We start from the raw sequence: 21,263 nt of genomic DNA on the forward strand, positions 1-21,263 counted from the left end.
TTAGCCTGCAACCCTTGTAAATCTACTAATTAAAGCTGAAGCGTTGAAGATTGCAAGGAGAAACAGCAAGAGAGCTGTCCACTGGGTACAATTTAAATTGTTTCATATCCTATAAAAGTACAACAAGACCTCGTTCCACCAGAAATCACAAGACCACTGTTGAGCAACCGAGCCAATTTTTTATACTTCCCCGTGTGTGAAGCTAATACAGCATCTGCCATGGATGTAAAGACATATAGGTAAGAAGTACAGTGCATTCCCACGTGATATGAGGGACTATCTAAACTAAGAACATCACCGTCTTCAATTGGCTGGTGATAAAGACTTGTGATCAGAATTCAGAACTCGTTTGGAGGTTTCATTCTCGTTAGCCTTGCTACTCTATCTTTGTCTGCATTATCCAGCACTCCCTTCAAAATATGGACAAACTTCAGAATAAAATCAACCGAAATCACACAATATCATAATGCAAAATCAAATGCAGGAAAGAACATGGCTGCTTAGCAGGTGCAGGTGGGAGGAAATAAGGTGAAGATGCCATATATGGGCAGGGTGAGTGCTCTCTGATTATCTCAAAAATCCCAAGCTCCAATTTGGTATTTTTTTTAAGTTTTTTTTTATAATGCAAAATGCTAAATTCTGTCACCTCACCTGCCAAACAATTTCATCGAGACACAAGCAAATCTTCCCATACTTATCCAGAAAAACGCGCTCTGTCGGAGGCTTGCCACATACATCCTTCACAGACGAGGTAATAGCAAAGATGACTTCTGCCACTAGAGAAACAAAATCCCGGGGATAAGAATTCAATTATTACATCAGTCAGGGTTTTAGAACTTATTCTCTTTTCCACCTCAATTTTTCCAGAAAATCCTTCACAACTATCTAAACAAATGCTAATTTCAAGCTCAAAACACAGGCTAGCAAGTAGTCACCAAAACTCATTAGTTTATCACTCTGTCAAATGGTGGTGGACCAACTCTTCCATTCCATTATTTGAAATAATTATGGTGATGGGTTAGCAAACTCCCATTTACTTGGAGCCATTTCAAAAGCTAAGCATACTACTGCAAGCATGCAGTGCATTTGGGGGTCTATCCATCCAACATCAAAAAAAGTGTTGGCATTTCGAGTCACCACTGCATTCATCAGCCCAGTGTCAATGAGGACATGGGCTTGATCTCCCTCCCCTCCCAAGCTTGGGCGAGAAAATGATTTTGGGGTTTTCAAAAAACTCCAATATTAGCGTCCCCACAATATCACACCAAAGAAATAAGATTTGTATCCTTCTATAAACTATCAAAAATAACTTCTTATAACTATATTATACTCACAAGCAAGTTCATCATACTCATCCTTGCCCACAACAAAAATGCTAACATCCCCAAGCACTGTGTAGACTATATAAACAGACCTGAGAAGGAAAAACAAATCATGTGGGAATCAAGAAAATGATTAAAAAGGAGTCGGCTTCTAAAAGAAATTCATATACTAATAGAATACTTTAATGGTGAAATTTATACTTTCTGTAAGCCAGGTTTGTGGAAAAATCAGGGGCATACAAACAACATTTCACAGTCAAGGAGTTCCATTAAGAACCTCAACCACTCTACCAAAAATGGGCAGTAATGTAGTTTAAATGTGTCTACAGTATTCCATAAAAAAATTTGCAAGCCAAACCAGGACCCAAAAGGATAAAGTAAATGAGTAATAAAAGCAGGTACTTAAAACTTGGTTGTATGCCTGTATCAAAGTTGCAGAGTTGTCTCCTATCCCTGAATATAAATGCATCTCTGCAGGACCAATTGACTATCATAGATTTCCTTGGCAGTTGGTATATGAGGAGTCAACTGTTGGCTCAAAATATTCAATCCAATTGAAGTTGAAGTTGAAGTTAGGGAACCAGGTTCAATCATTCAAAATGTTCATTAGGTCAGTGCTGATAACACAAGTCCCTTCAAAGAAATCCCAGAAGGGCAAGAACCATTTCCCACCTTTCATCAAATAGGATATGTCATAACTACATAATAGGGATAGAGATTGCATCTGCAGGATAGATTCTGAATAAGTGAAGCAACAAACATACTTGTGGCTTGCAATAAGGTGCTCTTCATTCTTCACACCTTTAAGATTATCTGCTCCCAGTTTAACTAAGAATGATCGCCAGTGCAGGCGTTCCTCAGCTGGAACTCCATTGAATCTAAGATAAGACACAAAACTGAATTAAATCTTCTAAGGAATTTCACATGTACCAGCTCATCAAGCTGGTGAAGTCTTTTCTGTTGTGTCAATGTGTCGTACACTTAATTTTGTATCTCATCTTCATCAGAAAGTAAACATAGCCACACTACACACATTCAAAAAGGAAAATTAAAGAAAAGGAGAAAAAAAATATTTATCATGTCAGGGAAAAGAGAAAAATCAAACTTAAACTCAATGTCCAAGTTAGTGAACAGAAATTCGGGGCAAAACTATATGATCTCAGGCCGTATTATATATGTTCAGTATGGGAGATACTTGACAGCAAGTCCAGAAGAAAATACACCAAAAGCCTAAAAATAAATTAAATGAATGTATGAGGATACATACCATCATACTCCGATGTTAGCACATAGTACAACTACCATTTACACGCCAAGTCCAGTTTTCACTTCCACAACTCTCTATTCTCTATTTGATTCCACCTTAATGCAGGCAGCCACATCTCTTGATTAGTGAGTAGCATCTTTATTCCCTTAAATCCACCCTCTTCAGTCTTGGCACTCACGCGTGGACATGATGCAAGATCTTACTTAACTTCTTTGTCGAACACGCAGTTTCTCGATAGAATTTTAGATCTAACTGAGGCGCTTCAATTGATGGTTGAAAACATCTTTATTAGCTGGTTATGATAACCAAACCCTATGTGTTGTATCCATAAAGCATGGTCTTTAAATTCCATCTTAGATAAGCTAGAATTCTAACTACCAACTTACTAACTGTGATTCTCACCATTAACAACAGATGCAAAAGAAACATCAACAAAAAAATACAAAATAGACACCAGTAAGATTACTACCATTGAAGCAGATCTGATAATTCCTACACCACATAATTTCTCTTATCATAAAGAAAGTTATCACTGTCAAGCATTCCGCTTTGAAACTGAGAAAATCACAAACCGATTGAGGTGGAAGATCTGGCCTCAAAATCAACTCAACAATAACCAGAAGGTATTCAAAACAACTAATAATTGAACAAAAGGAGACGATGAAAAAGAAGGAACGAAGAAGAGAAATCAGTAAAACCTAGAATGCATATGCTGTTGATCATTTCAAGGTCAAGGAAACGAAGATTGGATGACGTGTAGAAGGGGGAATGGATGGTGGGGATCTGAGCATACCTTTCGATTAGGATGTTGCCTTCCACATTCGCAAAGAGAATTGCTAGTATCATGCTCGACGGTCTCCTCCGATTCTTTTGCCTTGTGTTCTTCTCTTCCCTGGTTTTTCTCCTACCTTAGTACACTTGTGGCTTGCAATTAATTGTGTTAGACCAGTTTTGGTTTTCGAAGCAGTCTGGTTCGGAACATTGGGCTCATTTCGACAACCAAGCCCATTTCTGGGCTCAAAAGGACGAGATGGGCTCATCATAACTAGGCTTGCTTCTTTCTTTTTTTTTTTTTAAAAAAAAAAGCCCATCTCTGGAAGAAAGTATAAATGGAGAAAATTATGAACCACTAAAGTGAGATATTGGAGTGACATACCCCAGAAGACTGCTAGCAATACCATCAATAAGATGGGTTCGGTGAGCTACAATTTTTTTAGTTAGAGTTTATTATAATTCTCCCCTAAAATAAAATCATGTTAAATCATACATTTTTTTTTATGAATCTCATATTAGGATTTATGATTCTATTGAGAGCAACACCTTCGTGGTCATACACTGGTCTTTAACTTAACTTACGTCGTCGTCATGTGAAAAATTTATGTGTCCAAGTTTAAGTTCATATTAGATTATCAAAGGACAATCTTGTATGATATCGTGCTCGGTTACTAAAACAAATTTAGGATTTAGGAACCACTTAGATGATAGCTTAGTGATGAATATTTTTAAAGTCAAACCATATGAATTCGGAATATTTTAAGTTCGATTTGAACTGAAAATAATTTATTTATGACCGTTTATTGAGTTTTGACTTGATTTATTATGTCTTAGGATGAGAAACTTCTGAATGTGCGAATGAGTTTGTGTAGCGGTCATCTCGTGATTAGTTTCCTTGGCACTAAATATTTGTTATTGTTTTTATAAATGGTGCAATATTATATAACAAGTCAATGCAATCTTGTCTTGTAAGTCGGTGCTCATTACATATTCCACCGTTATTGTCATCCAATTATTTTCCATCTAATGGTTTGAAATTATGTCAAGGACATTAAATGGGTATTTGAACTTGGGCATTAATGATTCCTTGAACAAGGACAACCGGAGTTGGTTGGAAACAAATCATTGTAGTTTTGTAATCCATATTTCACTCTCTACATAAATACTCTTTCAACTCTTAATTGGAAAAGAAAAACATATTCCTAACTAAGTTATTAATAAATAGATTGATTGATTTTTTTTTTAAATGAGAATGAGGATTCGAATATTGATCACCAGGGTGACACGCAAAATGTTTACCACTCAAACTAATAGTTTGGTTGTAATAGATAGATTGAATGGAGATTACAACGGAGGTGGATTGAGCAACCTAGCATAACCAAATCCTCCCACCAATAACCAAATTTAGAGACTATTAAATGAGGCAAAAATCATATTAAAAAAATAGGCCACAATTAAATATTGTAGGAAAACAAAATTAAAGGATAAATAAGGAGAAACTGAAATTCAGAAACTACAGACTTTCCCCTTCCACAGTACAAAAATAACACTAAAATATGGAGATGCTATAGAGAAGTCGTGAGCAACACTGTCAGAATACGAATCAAGTTGCTTTTTTTTTTGGGCATGGAGGAATCAAGCAACTTAATAAGGGAAGAAGGCAGAGGATAGAAATCACTAGACCACCCTTTAACAGGTAAAACAAATCAAAACTCTCTCTTCAATTCATTCACATCAATACTCCCAATTTATCTGTCTCTCTTCATGGTCGTCCCTGTTTTTACTTCTATTTATTGGAGGACTACCTCACCTGATCCCATCGCCGGAACTGGATTGACTCCCATTCACATGTCATTGTCTGGAGAAAATTTTGGGGGAAAGATCTGTTAGTGCTTCTGGGTCTTTTTTTGGTATTGCATGCATGGGGTAAGGTTTTCCGATTCTTTTCACTGACTTGGAAATCTGGGAGATTTTGTGGGATTTTGGGTTTGCTTTTTTTAAGAGTGAGTAGGAGATTGCCTTACTGTTTGTTGCTGCCAGTTGAACGATTAGATGAATATAAGTGAGGAAGAGAAGAGAGTTCGGATTTGATAATGGAGAGTTATTGGAAGAAATATTTTGCTGCCAAATTAGTTTCTATGATATTGACAGAGTCATTTTAGTTCAGAGTCTGGAGGAGCCAAAAGCATTCTTATGAATAGGATCAAATTCATGTAACCTGAGTCCTGAAAGAGGCGATTGACACTTTTAGCTAATCTTTTTTTTATGCTCGTGTATTTGAGCTGTGGGAGTATATTTTTGAGTCGTGGATGCTGTTGTTTATGTGAATGGGGATAAAAAAAAGTTGTTACTTCTTGTTTTTCTGAATCTACATGTTAGAAATGGAAGATTTCTCACGTGTTTGTTAATATTCTTACTATATTCTCTTTCACTTTGATGAAGTTAAATGTTCTGAATCAACTTATGCTTAACAAATTTGAGATTTGTTTAGCTAAATGTTCTGGAGCATAAGCTGAATTTCCATATTTGAGTTTTGGCAAACTTGAATGCTGCATGATCTATGTCAAATGTGACCAGCCCATTACAAGTGCCTTCCAGAAACTTTTATCTATTGCACAATATAAACTCTGATTATTATTTGTAACTAAAGGTGGAAATTTTTGGTTTTCTGGTGATATCTCTGATAGGCGATGCTGGTGATTACATGGGGGATCATAGGATTATATTGGGCCATTGATTGTTTCTGATGCTAGAGAGTTAATTAACTTTGATAGGACTTAAATTCTGCTTGCTACACCTTTACTCAAAGTGGTGGGGCTAACAAGAAAGATATTGGTTGGCCCTAAAAAATATTAAGCTCTCCAAATTCATCCCGTCACAGTTAATTTAGTTGGCAAGGATCTTGTTTAGGATACCATTTGTGCACTTGTTCAATTGTAATGTGGACCATGCCTTTGGAATGCTAAGGTTGTATGTTGACAAGCCATACTATCCAGATTGATGGCTTTCTATTCTTGAGAGGTTTCCTTGAGGGTTTGCCTAACCAATGACCGATCATCTGTCTACTTAGGCTTACTGTAAGGTTAGATGGTATGGCTGGATGACAATAGACACAGATTACTTTTTCTTCTTCTTTTTTCGCTTTTTTTGCAGTTTGGACTGACATTTACACTTGATAGTAATCGTGGAAAGGGTTTACCAGCTCTTATTATTTTTCTTTTCCTTTCTCTTTTGCCAGTTTGGTAAGGGATTTATGGATTCTCGACATCGTCACAGCCTCCTAAGTGTTCCATACGTAATGAGATATATCAATTAGAAAGCCTCAAGGGCTTGTAATACTCACCTTCAGGGCTTGTAATAGTGCTGTAACATTTGGCAGGGACCAAACTTTAGGTTAGATGGAATGGTAGGGGAGAACCCACATAATGGAATGCAGTGAAATTTCTTATAACCAATGCAAAATTGTTTGGGTGTTGGAGATCAAACTTTAAGTCTGTTGGAATGATAGGGGAGAATCACATAGTGGATAACTGTGAAAGTCTCTTATAAGCTAGCCAAAATTGTTTGGGATTTACACTTTGATGATGATGCTATATTTCCTGAAGAACTAAATTGATTCATTTTTGCAGTTTCATAGTAGAGAATCAGGAAGCTGATGTGGGATTTTATTCCCTACGTTCTCCACCCAGTGCTTCTCCAACTATGTACCATTTAAAAGCGTCTGTTGAACTCCCTTCAGTTTAAAGAAATTTAAAAGTCTTCTTTATAGTTTTATAGTTTATTCTAAGAACCCTTTCGATTCCTCCTCTTCACATGTTTATACTCATTGTTTCCCTTAAGAATTGTGATTGCTCTCTTTTTTCTACTTATATTTTTCTCAATATTCCTTCCTGAGAACCGTTCTGACCAAGTGGTGAGCATAAAAATGGCTATTCTTATGTCAGACTCCAAATGAGATAATAATTAGGTTCACGTGCCATATTTTGAGATAGATTGGATTCCTCTGCCACTTATCTGTTACTTATTCCTAGTTTTATAAATTAATTGATGATCTGTAGATATGTCTACTCAATTGATACGACACTGTTGATGGGAAAATTTTGACCTTTTTGTTGCTGATAATGGGTAGTGAACAATTGAGATGTTGTCTTAGCTGTGTCTGCATCTTAGTCTCAAGGAGTCTGGTACTAATCACTTATGCAATTACATGTATTTGTAACAGAGCAGTAATTGTTTTGGATGCTGTAATAAGCCCCCACTAATCACCTCAGTGGATGATCCATCAAAAGGACTGAAAACTCAAGGTAATCAAGTGAACAATCCAAGCATATCAGAGGGTTTCTGGACAACCAGCACGAGTGATATGGACAACAGTGCAGTTCAGTCCCGAGGAAGCATCTCATCAATTAGCACAACTAACCAGATCCTTGATGCGAACGGTGTGACTGGCAGCATTAACACTCCTGAATTCGTAAATCATGGTGAGTGTCTTCTCTGTGGATTTTAAATTTCTCTAACTGAGATTGGTTTGCCTCATTTTTCTGGCTTTTGCTTGATACTTCACCATTTTTGGGCACAATGAGCAGTAAACCTTTATTCTCATGGTGTATTTAACAGTATGATGGTAGCTAAGAGAATGCCTCACTCTTTTGTTCAGTATTAATTAGTGCCCTTTTGGAAGCAGAACTAGATGCAACTGCTTTTACAGAATAAGAAACCCTTTGTCGTTTCTTTCCAGGTCTATTCTTGATTCAATAATATCTGGGAAGCTGACAATTTTATTTGATTTTCTATAGGATCAGATGTAGTAATTATTTATAGTGATTTAAAATTATGGCAGTAATCTTTACGTGATTTCTCTACAGCGTTGCATGTTACTTACCTGTTGCTAACTTGCTCGTCTCCTTTGTTCGTTCGTTTGTTTTTTTCTTTCATGTTTTTATGGTTATATGTGCCATTACATGGACTGTCCAGTGCAGGTCTTATTCTCTGGAATCAAACTAGGCAACAATGGGTAGGAAATAAAAAGTTTGAAAACAGGCCACGAGAGGTTCAGGATCCCAAATTAAAGTAAGTTGCTCTCAAGTTTCCCTGGTCTAGCTAATTTATAGATGAGCGCCAACATCACTATCAATTTATTTTGTTTTCAAGATTTTACCTGTTGAGAATTTATGTGGCATCTACCAATTTCAAAATCTTGCTTGACCAGATAAATTCATTTTATTGGACAATTAACAATTTCAACTTTGTGGCAAAGGACCTTCTATAAAGGTTTCTGACATTCCTTTGTCAGATTCAAATTTCAAACCAAGTTCATACTTTTTCTGTAACAGTGAAAATGTGTTCAAATCGTTGTTCTTGTAACCATAAGAAACAATTACATTACATTTTTTCACCCTGACTAAAGTTTTGGGGATTCCGGCACAAACGAAAAAAATTTGGATTCATTTTTCACCCTCTATGATGCCTTTTCTATCCATTTCTTATTTTGAAAAAAAAAAGAAGAGGAAAATAATTTATGCTACAAATCCCAGCTTCTACACATATACACGTTTTATTAGATGTCTTCATTATCACGATGCTTGCTTATTTACGTGCGATAAGCAAATCTTATGTGCGTGAGTTTGGAGTCTGACAGTCATGTTTTAGGTAGGTGATCTCAAATTTGCTGATTGTTCGATTACCCAAATGTTGGCTTTTAAATCCTTTATGTCTAGGTATACAATTCTAGTCTCACTGCTTGCTGTTCCTCTGGAGGTCGTTTTGGAATGTACTTGCTTAATTATGCAATAAGAAGCTTTTATTCATGCATTTCTCTACCGTATCTTGTCAGCACTCATTGTCTCAGCATGGTTACACAATTCTGGCTTTGCAGTTGGAACGCGACATACGACAGTTTACTAGGGAGTAACAAGCCATTCCCTCAGCCAATTCCTCTCGCTGTAAATCTCTAATCCTATCTTGCGGTGTTACCCTCTAACCATATGCTTCATCTTCGTTTTCTCATTCGAATCAAACTTGACAGGAAATGGTAGATTTCCTAGTGGACGTTTGGGAGCAGGAGGGAATGTACGATTGAGAAGCTAAAACAACTAAAATATTGAAGGTTGGCTGGGTTTCCTATCAATTGCTGTAAACATTATATTGCTCTCACTGTTCGAAGACGCGGTGGTCAAGCAAAGCGGGGTGTGTATCTCAACTGTAGCATTATATACTTTAAACGCCCGCTTTGTTTTGTTTTCCTCTTCCTTTGTAGAACTGTCCTTGTATCGCATTATGACTAAATAATATTCTGCCTGGTGTTTGCGAGGCAGCAGTTAGTTTAGACTCCTGCCTGCTTAATTGCGTTGAGGTTTTACCAGGAAAGTGGTGAAGATTTTGGTTTTTCACAACTCTTGAGAACATGGACTCTGTATTAGCAGACATATGGGGATACTCGGAATCTGTGGTGTAAGTGTGTTAATGGGATGAGTTTAGGTTTTACCAGACTTGAATATAACAGAAGGCACAACTTATGGACTAGTGAATCTCTTGGGGTCGATCCGTATGGACTCGAGAAGTCTTAAATTTAATTTTTCATAGGGAGCAATACTCACTCTTGATATTGAGTTTCGGTCCAACTTATCTTGTGCGTACTTCTGTTATGCGCATTGTTCGAGTTTAAACGCATATTGTATGTTAAAAGGTAAATTTGTATGATATCCTCATCGGTAACAAAAATTCTTTAATTTAAAGACAAAAATTGTATTATGTCGTTAGTTATGTCCAAATTGAGAAAGAAAAAGTAAACAAAAGTGAAAGACGTGGCATCAGATGCAATCTCTCCTTTTAAGAGTCTAGAACCCACCAAGAAACATCTTTTCATGCCAAAACCCATACAACCTCCCAGAACATCTCAGACACTTCTCCAAGTCTCTCCAAAAACCCAAACACTCACCGTTCTTTAAATTCAATCCCATCTAACCATCCCTCTTACCATCAACACCACCACAAGAAAGTTCACTAGTCTCTTTTAGTACTATTTGGTCTTCACTAACACACACCAAGTCCAAGCAATGGCTTTGGCTCGTTTGGCTTTGAAGAACTTGTCCCAAAGGATACCATCATCCTCCTCATCTTCATTGATGGGTCTGCATCGTAGTCTTGGTGAGGGAAGTCTTGTGCAAAGGCAGAAGTTTGGTGATGAGTTTCTAAGGAGGTTCATGGCAACTACAGCTAGTGGTGATCATGATAAGGCCACCACTGATGATAAGAAATCCGAAGGCAAAGAAGTTGCTGTGAAAAAGGTTGGCAAGAAGCTGTCTAAACTGTTCCCATGGAGGAAAGGTGGCAGGAAAGGCGGGCTTTGGAGGAGGAACGAGAACCGCGACTTTGTTCCTGTTCCATCAACACTTAATGGTACTTTCTCTACCCTTTTTTTTTCCTCACAAGACGTGTTTCTATTAGTTTTTAGGTACATATGAAATTCCAGCCCACTCAAATCAAAAACATGATGCGTTTTGAATTTATCAAATCACTATGTGCACATTGGACCTGTGCGATTTTGTTTCTTTTAACCTTTTTTCTCTCTTTATATGCAAGACGTTTTAGGTACATATGAAATCCCAGTCCACTCAAATAAAAATTTTTGTCCGTGTTTGAATTTATTGGTTCATTGTATATATATCAAGTCCGTACGACTTTAATTTTTTTGGGTGTCATACTTTTTTATTTATTATAAATCACAATATTAATTTAGATTTTTATTTATTATAAATCACAATATTGATTTAGATTTACCGTGTCGGCACGGTTTTGTTTCTTTGCGCCTTCTCACTTGCTTTTCTTATAAATCACATTGATTGTGGTATCATGTTAAATTCCTAGGTTACTCAAATCAAGGCTTTGGGTTTATCCATTTATTGTGGATACATCGGACACATACAAATTTGTTCTCTGTGAACCCGACTCACTTAATGGTACTCGAGCCCAAAATAGGTTTTTGTTGATTAAGATAGGTTTTTGTTGATTAAGAGTAGCTTGGACTTTTCTTATAAACCATATCGCTTGGAGAACTTATTATAAGTCTAACAACATTTACATTGAGGGATTAACCTTGCTGCCTTTGAGATTCAGTCTTGTTTCGTTCTCATTTATTGATTGTGCTATCATTTCCTTATGTTATTATCTAACTGTTGTCATACTTTTGGGAGAATTTCAAATGCATATATGTATGTATTCATTAGCTAATTAGGCCTCCTATAATTTTCTCTCTCAGAGATCTTCCCTTCAGGGCTAGGGAATGCACTCATGGAAGCGACCGATAACATTAATCGCTTGTTCGATGATGTAAACATTGCACCAAACCAACTTATGGCTCGAGTGAAGGAGCAAGATGACTGCTACAAGGTTCGGTATGCTGTCCCGGGGCTTGCCAAGGAAGATGTCAAGATCACCATCAACAACGGAGTCTTGACGATCAAGGGAGAGCACAAGGAAGAGGAGGAAGAGGATTCTGATGATGAATATTGGTCTGCAAGTAGTTATGGGTACTATAACACTAGCCTTGTGTTGCCTGATGATGCTAAAGTTGATGACATAAAGGCAGAGATGAAAGATGGAGTTCTTACTGTTATTATTCTAAGAACTGAGAAGCCAAAGGTTGATGTCAAGGAAGTTGAGATCCATTGAGTTGGATTGTTGGAAGGGCTCCTTTTGAATTTTAATGGAAAATTTTCTGTGTTGAACCAGCCTTTGTGTTGAGTGAAATGAAAATAAGCTTGTGCGGGCTGCCCAATTAAGTCAATTTGCCTACTGTTTTGAAGGCCCATTGGGGAAGTCTTGGACTCTGTGTGGCCCATTTGGAAATGTGTGCTTAAGGCCCGTTTGAAACATAAGACTTTTTAATGGACCCAAAACTAAAAATAGTACTTACTCTTTTTTTATAGTGCATGTCACGTCTTGTTTTATATGGATCTTGGCCCAGTGAAGGCCAAGATAGATTGGTTGGGACAGTTAAAAAAGAGAAGAAAAAAACAAACAAACAAATATTCTGAAATATTTTTCAACTTGAAGAAGTTTTGTTTTTTGAGCATTTTGATACAACATTTCTAAGGGATTTTTGAGGGTTTCACAATTTTTTAAAATTTATAATTTATATTCAATGGTGGATAAAAAGTCAAACAAATTTAAAAAATAAAAGTATTGTGATGTGGTACACATTTCAAATCATTTGATTCAAATTGTATACTTTATAATTTTAAACGAATTGTGAGTCTTTAGATTCGTTTTAGGGCAACTCCAACAAAGTATGTATATATGAGAATGTAAAATTATAACCGTCAATATGCATACTCATTTTTAATCTTTGTCATTCCAACAAAGTTGTTATCAGAGCATATAAATTTACATTTCCTCATATGAGTTTCCAAATATATAAACCCAGAGAAGAGAGATAGTGAGAGCGCATATTTTGAGCTAGAAAAAGTTAGTTAATTTTAAAAACCTTTGTTTTGAAAGAATAGGTCATAGACATATTTGTATTAGCAAACCAATACAATACCATACAGGATGGTCACTTTCTCTACCCACAGGGTAGACGAAACAGAGACGATAGAACCTTTGTTTGATTGAAGAGTTTGTAAAATTTGTAATTGAGTATGTAAACCATCTTTGAAATATGTATAGTGCACATTTTCAAAACTCATTCTGCATATCATTGTTAAAGCAAATTGGTGGCCTCTACTTTGTCCATGAATATATATGGAGTAAAATATATTTTTGGTCACTGACAGATGTCCCCTGTTACAACTCAGTCCCCCACTTTCCATTCGTTTCACTTTGGCCACTCATGTTACACTAGTGTTCCACGGGCATAATTTTTGTGAAACTGGTCAATCATCATGCTGACATGGCATAAAAAAGTCAAAAAAATTATTTTTTAACTAATATTTTTGCATAGGTGGAATTGTAGTGTAAATTTTATTTTGGTAAAATATGCATGGATGTAACCTCTATTTTTTCATCTTTCTTCTCTCTTGAGCAACATCACCGCCTCTAATGGCAATTTCGTCGTTCAACCACCATTTTAGACGATTGACCTACCAAAAAGCTTCCCCGAATCTTCACCATCAAAACCCAACCTAGCCCAGCCATTTATCTAAAAAAAGGCCCGATTCGGCCACATGAGTCACCCCCGTCGTTGACCACCACCATCAATCAACTCCCCGACATGAGGCCGACCATTCCCAACCATTTATGTGTGCTGAAATACTGATGGAATGCATACCGAAATTCTAGTATAATCACCCCAGTTATTTTGGACCATTATGATACAAATTTATTCTGTCAGGGGCTTTTTTGTTACATTGTTGATAAGTTCTAATAGTTTTATTTGCTATTTCAAATGTCAATTTGTTAACGTGTCATCTAAATTTTCTTTTAAAAAGTTCTAAAAAAAATATCCATCTATGCAAAAGTTGGTTAAAAAACGGTTAGTTTGACTTTTTTGTGACAAATCAGTAGTTTGACTGACCGGATTTATAAAAAATCTGTCCGTGAAATACTGGTGTAAAATGAGTGGGTTAAGTGAAACAAATGAATCGTGAAGGACTGAGTTGTAACATGGTTATCTGTCAATGGACAAAAACGTACTTTCCTCAATATATATGGATATAGTGTACCGTAGGGGTTGTAGAGGACTCTGGAGTGAGGACAAAAGATCTGAAAGGACAAGTGAGAACTAATAATAGATGACGTGATGGTCATGATTTGAACAGTTATATAAACCTCTGTTAAAAGCTAAGTAATATGGCCTTCTCATCAAGTAAAAACAAAGTACACACACCCTCTGATCAAATATATTAACTACAGTACACAAAGTCACAAACCATCTACTTTAAAGTAGAAGAGGAAGTACACTGTACAGTGTACACACACACACCCCCTCTTTCTTTTCTTTTTTTGGGGTAGCCCAAACAGAAATAGAAACCCACAGGCTGAAAAGAACCAGAGAGGCTCTTGCCTGTTAATTTCTATCCCAGAATGACAGTAATAAGAATGAAAAAAGTTCATAAATGGGTGATAGTTGCATATGGTGATCAAGTCTGGTACCATAAGATTATCCAGTAGTTTCTTTCTCCAATACCAATACAGTTATTTACCAAAATATCTGAAGTCAATGGCACCAGTTCCCCAAAAAAAAAAGCCAAAAGAAAACATAAATGGTTTCAACCAAAGTAAAAAAGTGGACAAGCCATTTAATTGGTGAACAAGCAATGGCATCAGAGACATGTCTCTTGTACAGGAAACAGACCCAACAGCTCCTTGTGTCTCATAAACTGTATATAAATATGTAACTATGCATCCAATCCTTTCAAAAGAAATCCCTGTTCACTTTCATACTCCACAGTCCACTTAGAAAAAACACTCTTTCTGTATTTAATTTCTTTCTTTCACTGTGACATACATCATTGCATTTGCTATCATCAGTTTCATTAGTGTTCAGAATCTCAGATATGGCTTCATCATCAAACATTGTAGTCACAGCTGTGGCTTTCATCTTTTTTCTCACATTCCTTCCTCCCAAATCAGGTAAAACAAACCTATACCATTTTGGGTAATTAATTAATGAATTTGTCTTAGTTTCCTCTTGATTTTTTTTTCTTTTTTTTGTATTTCTCTTGCTTTCTATGGCAGTTGGGGTCATATTTTCAAGCATTGAGAGTGAGAGTTTGCAGCAGAAGAAGATGGTGTTGGGTTCAAGGCCACCTGGTTGTGTGAACAAGTGCTTGAATTGCAGGCCTTGTGTAGCTACAATATTGGTCATTCATTCTCACAAGAACATGGAGATCATTAGTAGAGAGTACTACTACCCATCATCTCATGGAGGAGGAGGAGGAGGAGGGGGAGGAGGAGGAGGAGGAGGAGATGATGACACATACTATCTTGTTTCATGGAAATGCAAATGTGGGGATAAGCTATTTCCACCTTAGTGAATTAGTCTTGAATCATTCTCTACTCTTATCAAATATGGTGTCAAAAAACTTAATTAGTTTACTGGTGTGTGTAGTTCCTTTATTTAATGTCAATCGTCTATAACTGTTCTTTTCACCTTATATATATATATATATATATATATATATATATATATATATATATATATATTTATGTCTGTATGTGTGTATTGATCTGTTTTGAAAGGACAAGTCTTAGTGTTCCAACATATGGTCAAGTTTTCATAAATGCAATAATGTACATGCAAGGAAATGTAAAGTTCCATCAAATGCTGACAATTCATCACCAACCACAACTGTGAGGGTTTTGGAAGATGTTGCCACTCCAGTACCCGAAGACAATTATATATGCATAACATAACTTACTATTTAGGTTCTGCGAGAAGTGGCAAATGGCCCGGCCCGCCTCAGCGCGGCCCACAACGAGGCCCGTACATAACGCTATCAATTCCCGTTGGATTATGTGACGGTTTTTTAACATTAAAAATAATAAAATAATATTATAAAAAAAAAAAAGAGACCACCACTACCACCACGACTCACGAGCAACAACAGACATATACAAACTTGCTCTTTCAACGGTTTTTCAGCACACATAAATCTTTGACAAGTAGAGTGTTTGGAGAGAAACAGAGGACAGACAGAGATTTTTCTCCGTGAAAATGGAGGTTAAGGAGGAGGTTATTTCGATTGAGCTCCCAGCTCCTGTTGCTTGGAAAAAAATGGTTACTTTTCTCTCCTAATAGTTTTTACTTTCTTTTTTTTCTCTGTATGAATATATTTTTTTCGTGTACAGTGTATTGCTTGAAGATTTAGTTCTGGGGTCGGTTTTTTTTCTGTTTTCTTTAATTATTTGTTGGTGTGATTCGTCTGATGGGTTTTCAGTTTTCACTTACTTTAAGGGTTAGGTATTATGTGCTTGAATTTGGGATAAGACTGTATTTTTTCTATGTTTTATGTGATTATTTGTAGTTAGGGTTTTTCTGGAGTTTTTCTGCTTGTAGAACCATTTTTGTTTCTAGGGCTTGATGTAGTTTTTGAAACTACCCATGTAGATTTTGTGTAGGATTGAACAACCAAAACCTTAACCCCCAAACTAAGCCAAAAATTAAGAACCCTAAGACAAAATTCACAATTCCCAGGTCTGATACTGGAACAAAATTCTTGGATTTTTTGAATCAAACAAAAACGACCCTGAATCTCTCAGGGTTGGATAAACTCACATTCCCCTCTCAGCCTCTCACCTTCTCCTATAGCAAATTTGTATAGAAACTCTCATCATATTAATTCATGACTTACATCCATATATATAGTCTCCTAGTAATCCTAATTACATAAGAAACTTCCTTCAAATAAAACTAGGATTTCTAAAAGTAAACTAATATGACTCCAATTATAACTATGATTTGACTTAGGACAATAGCCTAATAAAAGACTCATAAAACAAATAACTAATACTAAGTTCAAAATTCCAGCACAACCTGAAATTCTGACAATACCCTTACTATGAAAACTAAAAGAAATTTAGTTAAAATAGACACAATAATAGACTAACTTATAAAAGACTATATTAGTGGTCCTCCTGCATCAGGGTTTGCTTAATACGTGTTAATTTGTGGAGTGGTGGTTGAGGATTCCCCATCCCCCCTGCCATGAATTTTCAGTATGTTTTTACTTATTGCCTCTTACCTTAGAAGAAATGGAATATTTCAATACCTTGGAAAGGTTACACATCATTGAAGGGGGTAAAATAAAGAAAAGGATAATGTTTGTATATCAATAATTATGGAGGGATTTATAGTTCTTGTTTAGATCATACTGCTTTGAAATTCATTTTTTTAATGAATTTCTCGAGTGGATATTAAAGAACATTTATCGAAAAAAATATATGTAGTCTTGAAGAGTATCTAGACATAGGACTTATGTGAGATTTATATTCACATCCTTAGAATACCGATAGAATATGATGTGCTAGCTGTTTTATTCTTTTCTCCACGATTTTCCTAGAAGATTAAATCTTTTAATTTGATGTCTGTTATTGTTTCCGATTAACGGCATTTGTTTGAATTATGATGGCGGGGGAGGAGAGGGCGGCCAGCTGCTCTTGTTTGGCTGTTGTAATCAATTTTTTCCTTGTATGTTTGCTTTTAATGTATTTTTAATGATGTGGAAGTCTTCAAGGCATGGCCACATTGAATGAACCCATCCTTTTCCTTTTTTTCCAATCCGGGTGGGATTCGACCCAAGTCTCCAAGTTTATTGCCCTCCTGAGAGTTCCCTTCACGCTCCAGTGGCTACCTTATATGGATTCCCCTAATGTGTAAACTACAACAATGAAAAAGATATGCTACTTCTATCTCAAAGTGCTGTAAGGTGCATGCAACAATTAAATGTGCATTAAATTGATATATTATTTAGGCAAATGAATTTGCCAGAGACATATCGATTCTTGTGGTTGTTTTGTGTGGTATGTTGATGCGAATATTTGTTTGGTTAGCACTGTTAAGTAAAGGTTATGGTCTGTCAAGGTTATGGTGTGCAGAGCTTTTAGGTGACATTGACTTGAAAAACTTGTTGAAACTACGTTGGAAGTTACGGGATCCCAATTTTTACTTTCTTGATTTCTAGAAAGGTTATATTGTTTTTATTAGGTTCAATTAATTTTCATTAATATGCCTGCTCTCTCTAACGAAAACTACTTTTGAATTTTAAAAAATTATCCTTGACAATTTTCGGCAAAGATTCTTCTCAATCAAAAGCTCTCTTATATCTTTTCCTCCACATTATCATAAGTAAGACTAAGAGGAGAGGAGCATCAACTCCTTTAGTTAATTTTCCTTCCCCTTTATTGAAAGACCTTGCTTAGAACTCCATCTCTAGGGTCGTCGTACTTGGTGTGTTGGGACTGAAGAGGAAAGGGTAGGAAAAAGAAGTAAGGGGCTAAAATTCTCTAGTCATATGAGTTTTCTGATAGGATGAGACCCAACGATGGTTACTCAATCCCCGCTATACTATATTTTCTTGTTCGAAATTATTTCCAACCATTGGTGAGAAATTGAAGTTTGCATTCCAACTTTGTCTCTCAATTGTCGTTCTGTCAAATGCTTCTTAATAGAATCAATAAAAATGAACATATATGAAAACACTAAGTTCCCCTTTCCCTTTCCCTTCTTTATGGCCATTCCCTTGTAAGGAGAGAACAATTTCCCCCCTCACCGTCTTTCCCTCCTTTCCTCATCTGCATAAAAGCTACCATTCCTCCATACCAACCTCCCAATAGACAATGTGCTTGCCATACCGTAATCATAACTTTCTTGCCTTATCTGCTTATCACAATGTAGAAGAGGTGATAGCTGGATTCCTCCATTTGTTTTGCATAGGAAACAATGATTCGCTGAGATTTCCCCTTCTTTTAAGATTGTCAACAGATCTTTTTCCCCATCTAGCCTTCCCGGCAACAAAAGCAATATCTGTGGGAAGACTTGGCTTTAACATGGCTTTGCAAGGTTCTTTCAATTCTGTTAGAAGCCCGTACAAGAGTTCTGTAATCCTTTATTTTTAAAATCCCCTCAGCTCCTACTCTAACTTAAATGTAAGACTGTATGTAATTCTGGTGTTCTATGTTTCTTTGTAACTAGTTTCAGAAAATTTGAGCGAACATTTCTAGACTACAATGCAAAGTATCCCTGTAAAAGGACATTCTTTCACAATACTTTTTATTTTTGATGGTATCAATGGTTGTTTCGGTAATTTAGAGCTAGGCGGATGTTTTCTTTAAGGTAAAGCTGTATGTGACGATACATTAAAAGCTCTATTTATTTGGCATAAGTTGTGGTCTGTGCTTGTGAATATGGTTTTCGATTGTTGTCGCTATAAGATGTTCAGCTGTTGTTACTTGAGGCTTCTTGTGCTATAAGCAACTGTATGTGACAAAACATTAAAAGCTCTATTTATTTGGTATAAGTTGTGGTCCATGCTTGTGAATATGGTTTTCGATTGTTGTTGCTATAAGGTGTTGTTACTTGAGCCTTCTTGTGCTATATGCTGTTATTACTTGAGCCTTCTTGTTGTTATTATAAGCTGTTATTACTTGAGCCTTCTTCTTGTTGCTATAAGATGTTATTACCTGAGCCTTGTTGGTCCATTGCTGGTTTAAGGGTGGTTAAGACTTGTTCATTGTGATTTATAAGCTGTTATTACTTGAGTCTTCTTCTTGTTGCTATAAGCTGTTATTAGCTGAGCGTTGGCCCATTGCTCATTTAAGGGTGGTTAAGACTTGTTCATTCTGATTTATGTGGGGATGCTTTTGTCTCGTTTGATGTGGACCTGTGGTGATATTTTTGGACCATTGCTCATTTAAGGGTGGTTAAGACTTGTTCATTCTGATTTATGTGGGGATGCTTTTGTACCTGTGGTGATATTTTTGGCTTTTTTTACAACAAAAAAAAAGAGTGGTGCTATTTTTGGCTTTTTTTTACAACAAAAAAAGAAGGCTAAAATACGCTAGAAGGAGGGCTTGAACCTCCGACCTTGTGGTTAACAGCCACACGCTCTAGCCAACTGAGCTATTCCAGCCTGTTTTTGTTACTCATAATAAAATGTTCTATCATCATTTTGCTTTGATTTTTGGAGTTGTGTGATAGTGCTATTATTTAAAAAATATTCTCCCTATTTGGAATGCATTTAGCATTCTTATCGAGTTTTTGTTATGGGCTTAATTCTTGGCGTATGATTTCGATTTCTTCCTTCACAGTACTTTCCCAAGAAAGGCACCCCAAGGAAGATTGAGATAATGTTCATTGCTCCAACTGGAGAGGAGATTAATAATCGGAAACACTTGGAGCAGTACTTGAAGTTGCACCCTAGCAATCCTTCCATATCAGAGTTTGATTGGGGTACTGGTGAGTCTCCAAGGAGATCATCCAGGATAAGTGAAAAGGTCAAGGCTACTCCAACTCCTGAAAAGGAGCCTCTAAAGAAGCGGGGCCGAAAGTATGCGCCTTCAAAGAAGGAAGACGAAGAAGCTGAAGCCTCTCCTGAAGAGGCAGAAGTTGAGAAAGAAATCCAAATGAAAGATGCGGATGCGACTGAGGATGCAAGCAAGAATGCAAATGCAACTGAGGATGCAAACAAGAATGCGGACATAAATATAGGAGAAACTGATGCAGAGGTATTCAAGAAAGAAGTTAATATCAAAGATGCTGTTGAGGAAACCAATCCTGACAATGAGGGAAAAGAAATTGCCCTTGCTGAAGAACACAAAAGTGTAATTGAAACTGAAGTCACTGATGCAAAAGTGGAGGACAAACCTACTGAAGGAGCTGGTGCTACTGAAGTGACTGAAACAGCTGTAGTCTCTGAAGAAAAGATGTCACAAACTGACACCGAGAAACAGGAAGTGAATGTGGCATCTGAGAAGCCACAGGATGAAATAACCATTGAAGCAAATGGTGGTTCAGGGAAAGAGAACTCTAATGGAACAGCCTCTGTTTCCGAGGGAGAAATGAAAGAGAAACTTAATGTCTTGGAAAATGATGTGAAACCCAGCATGGAAGTGAATGAGAAGACAAAATTAATGGTTGAAGAGGTGATTGAAAATGGCAAAGTTGGCCAGATGGGGCAAACTGATGCCCCATTGCTGCCAGGTCCCTCCCCAGTGACTTGCTGAGTCTAGTGCACAGTTATTCCCGTCCCCATCTTTTTAGTGATTGTTACCTTTTGAACTCCTTGGATGACTGTAAACGTTAATGTGTAGATTTAGAATTATGTTGTCTAGATCTGTAGCATGTAGGGAAAGCATGATCCGTTCATTAGATTGTGCAACTTCCATTAGATTGTGCAGGGAACTCAGATTGTAGACTCTACGTATTCGACTTTAATGGTTACTGGGTTTTATTATATGCTTGT

The 21,263-nt window shown here is 36.6% G+C and overlaps 5 protein-coding genes and 1 non-coding gene across 9 annotated transcripts; 4 read left to right on the plus strand and 2 right to left on the minus strand.

The window, feature by feature from the left end:
* LOC119990491 (TSET complex member tstD-like) lies at positions 1-3,521 on the minus strand. Of its 2 annotated transcripts, none has more exons than XM_038836433.1 (5): positions 3,383-3,521; positions 2,087-2,200; positions 1,335-1,414; positions 652-776; positions 1-410 (listed from the first exon to the last, which is right to left on the minus strand). In XM_038836433.1, the coding sequence occupies exons 1-5, from the start codon at positions 3,433-3,435 to the stop codon at positions 339-341; spliced, it is 444 nt and encodes a 147-aa protein (XP_038692361.1). In that variant the 5' UTR covers positions 3,436-3,521; the 3' UTR covers positions 1-338. The 2 variants fall into 2 exon arrangements, with proteins under 2 accessions (XP_038692361.1, XP_038692360.1); XM_038836432.1 differs by having other exon boundaries at positions 2,087-2,218; positions 3,383-3,518.
* A 1,355-nt stretch (positions 3,522-4,876) lies between these two features.
* On the plus strand, positions 4,877-9,688 carry LOC119992069. 3 transcript variants are annotated; one of them, XM_038838680.1, is made up of 6 exons: positions 4,877-5,059; positions 5,163-5,289; positions 7,591-7,844; positions 8,343-8,433; positions 9,197-9,305; positions 9,389-9,688. In XM_038838680.1, exons 2-6 carry the CDS (start codon positions 5,285-5,287, stop codon positions 9,440-9,442), a joined length of 513 nt encoding a protein of 170 aa, XP_038694608.1. In that variant the 5' UTR covers positions 4,877-5,059; positions 5,163-5,284; the 3' UTR covers positions 9,443-9,688. The 3 variants fall into 3 exon arrangements, with proteins under 3 accessions (XP_038694608.1, XP_038694607.1, XP_038694609.1); XM_038838679.1 differs by having other exon boundaries at positions 4,878-5,059; positions 7,586-7,844; XM_038838681.1 differs by having other exon boundaries at positions 4,879-5,059; positions 7,586-7,844; positions 9,239-9,305.
* Positions 9,689-10,145: 457 nt separating this feature from the next.
* On the plus strand, positions 10,146-12,139 carry LOC119992067 (26.5 kDa heat shock protein, mitochondrial-like). The gene is made up of 2 exons (XM_038838678.1): positions 10,146-10,761; positions 11,621-12,139. The coding sequence occupies exons 1-2, from the start codon at positions 10,419-10,421 to the stop codon at positions 12,031-12,033; spliced, it is 756 nt and encodes a 251-aa protein (XP_038694606.1). The 5' UTR covers positions 10,146-10,418; the 3' UTR covers positions 12,034-12,139.
* Positions 12,140-14,823: 2,684 nt separating this feature from the next.
* LOC119991394 (EPIDERMAL PATTERNING FACTOR-like protein 8) lies at positions 14,824-15,230 on the plus strand (the record flags this gene model as incomplete). Its single annotated transcript, XM_038837754.1, has 2 exons — positions 14,824-14,934; positions 15,040-15,230. Coding segments are annotated over exons 1-2 (267 nt in total), but the record flags the coding sequence as incomplete, so codon positions are not given.
* Positions 15,231-15,887: 657 nt separating this feature from the next.
* LOC119990460 (methyl-CpG-binding domain-containing protein 11-like) lies at positions 15,888-21,256 on the plus strand. The gene is made up of 2 exons (XM_038836383.1): positions 15,888-16,081; positions 20,110-21,256. Exons 1-2 carry the CDS (start codon positions 16,019-16,021, stop codon positions 21,022-21,024), a joined length of 978 nt encoding a protein of 325 aa, XP_038692311.1. The 5' UTR covers positions 15,888-16,018; the 3' UTR covers positions 21,025-21,256.
* Positions 19,858-19,931, minus strand: TRNAN-GUU. The gene has a single exon. It is a non-coding gene; the product is annotated as a tRNA-Asn (tRNA).
* Positions 21,257-21,263: the final 7 nt, after the last annotated feature.

This window comes from Tripterygium wilfordii, chromosome 22 (genome assembly GCF_013401445.1).
Source record: "Tripterygium wilfordii isolate XIE 37 chromosome 22, ASM1340144v1, whole genome shotgun sequence".
Taxonomy (NCBI): Eukaryota; Viridiplantae; Streptophyta; class Magnoliopsida; order Celastrales; family Celastraceae; genus Tripterygium; species Tripterygium wilfordii.

What these genes read in the sequence shown, in the direction of transcription:
- LOC119990491 (XM_038836432.1), bottom strand. Translation starts at nt 3,435, where the DNA reads ATGATACTAGCAATTCTCTTTGCGAATGTGGAAGGCAACATCCTAATC. An exon ending in CACCTTATTGCAAGCCACAA is followed by an intron (nt 1,415 to 2,086) that starts GTATGTTTGTTG and finishes TTTCCTTCTCAG; the next exon opens with GTCTGTTTATATAGTCTACA. An exon ending in TGAGTATGATGAACTTGCTT is followed by an intron (nt 777 to 1,334) that starts GTGAGTATAATA and finishes TTGTTTCTCTAG; the next exon opens with TGGCAGAAGTCATCTTTGCT.
- LOC119992069 (XM_038838679.1), top strand. An exon ending in TCCTGAATTCGTAAATCATG is followed by an intron (nt 7,845 to 8,342) that starts GTGAGTGTCTTC and finishes TGTCCAGTGCAG; the next exon opens with GTCTTATTCTCTGGAATCAA. An exon ending in GTTCAGGATCCCAAATTAAA is followed by an intron (nt 8,434 to 9,196) that starts GTAAGTTGCTCT and finishes GTATCTTGTCAG; the next exon opens with CACTCATTGTCTCAGCATGG.
- LOC119992067 (XM_038838678.1), top strand. Translation starts at nt 10,419, where the DNA reads ATGGCTTTGGCTCGTTTGGCTTTGAAGAACTTGTCCCAAAGGATACCA. An exon ending in TGTTCCATCAACACTTAATG is followed by an intron (nt 10,762 to 11,620) that starts GTACTTTCTCTA and finishes TTTCTCTCTCAG; the next exon opens with AGATCTTCCCTTCAGGGCTA.
- LOC119990460 (XM_038836383.1), top strand. Translation starts at nt 16,019, where the DNA reads ATGGAGGTTAAGGAGGAGGTTATTTCGATTGAGCTCCCAGCTCCTGTT. An exon ending in CTGTTGCTTGGAAAAAAATG is followed by an intron (nt 16,082 to 20,109) that starts GTTACTTTTCTC and finishes CTTCCTTCACAG; the next exon opens with TACTTTCCCAAGAAAGGCAC.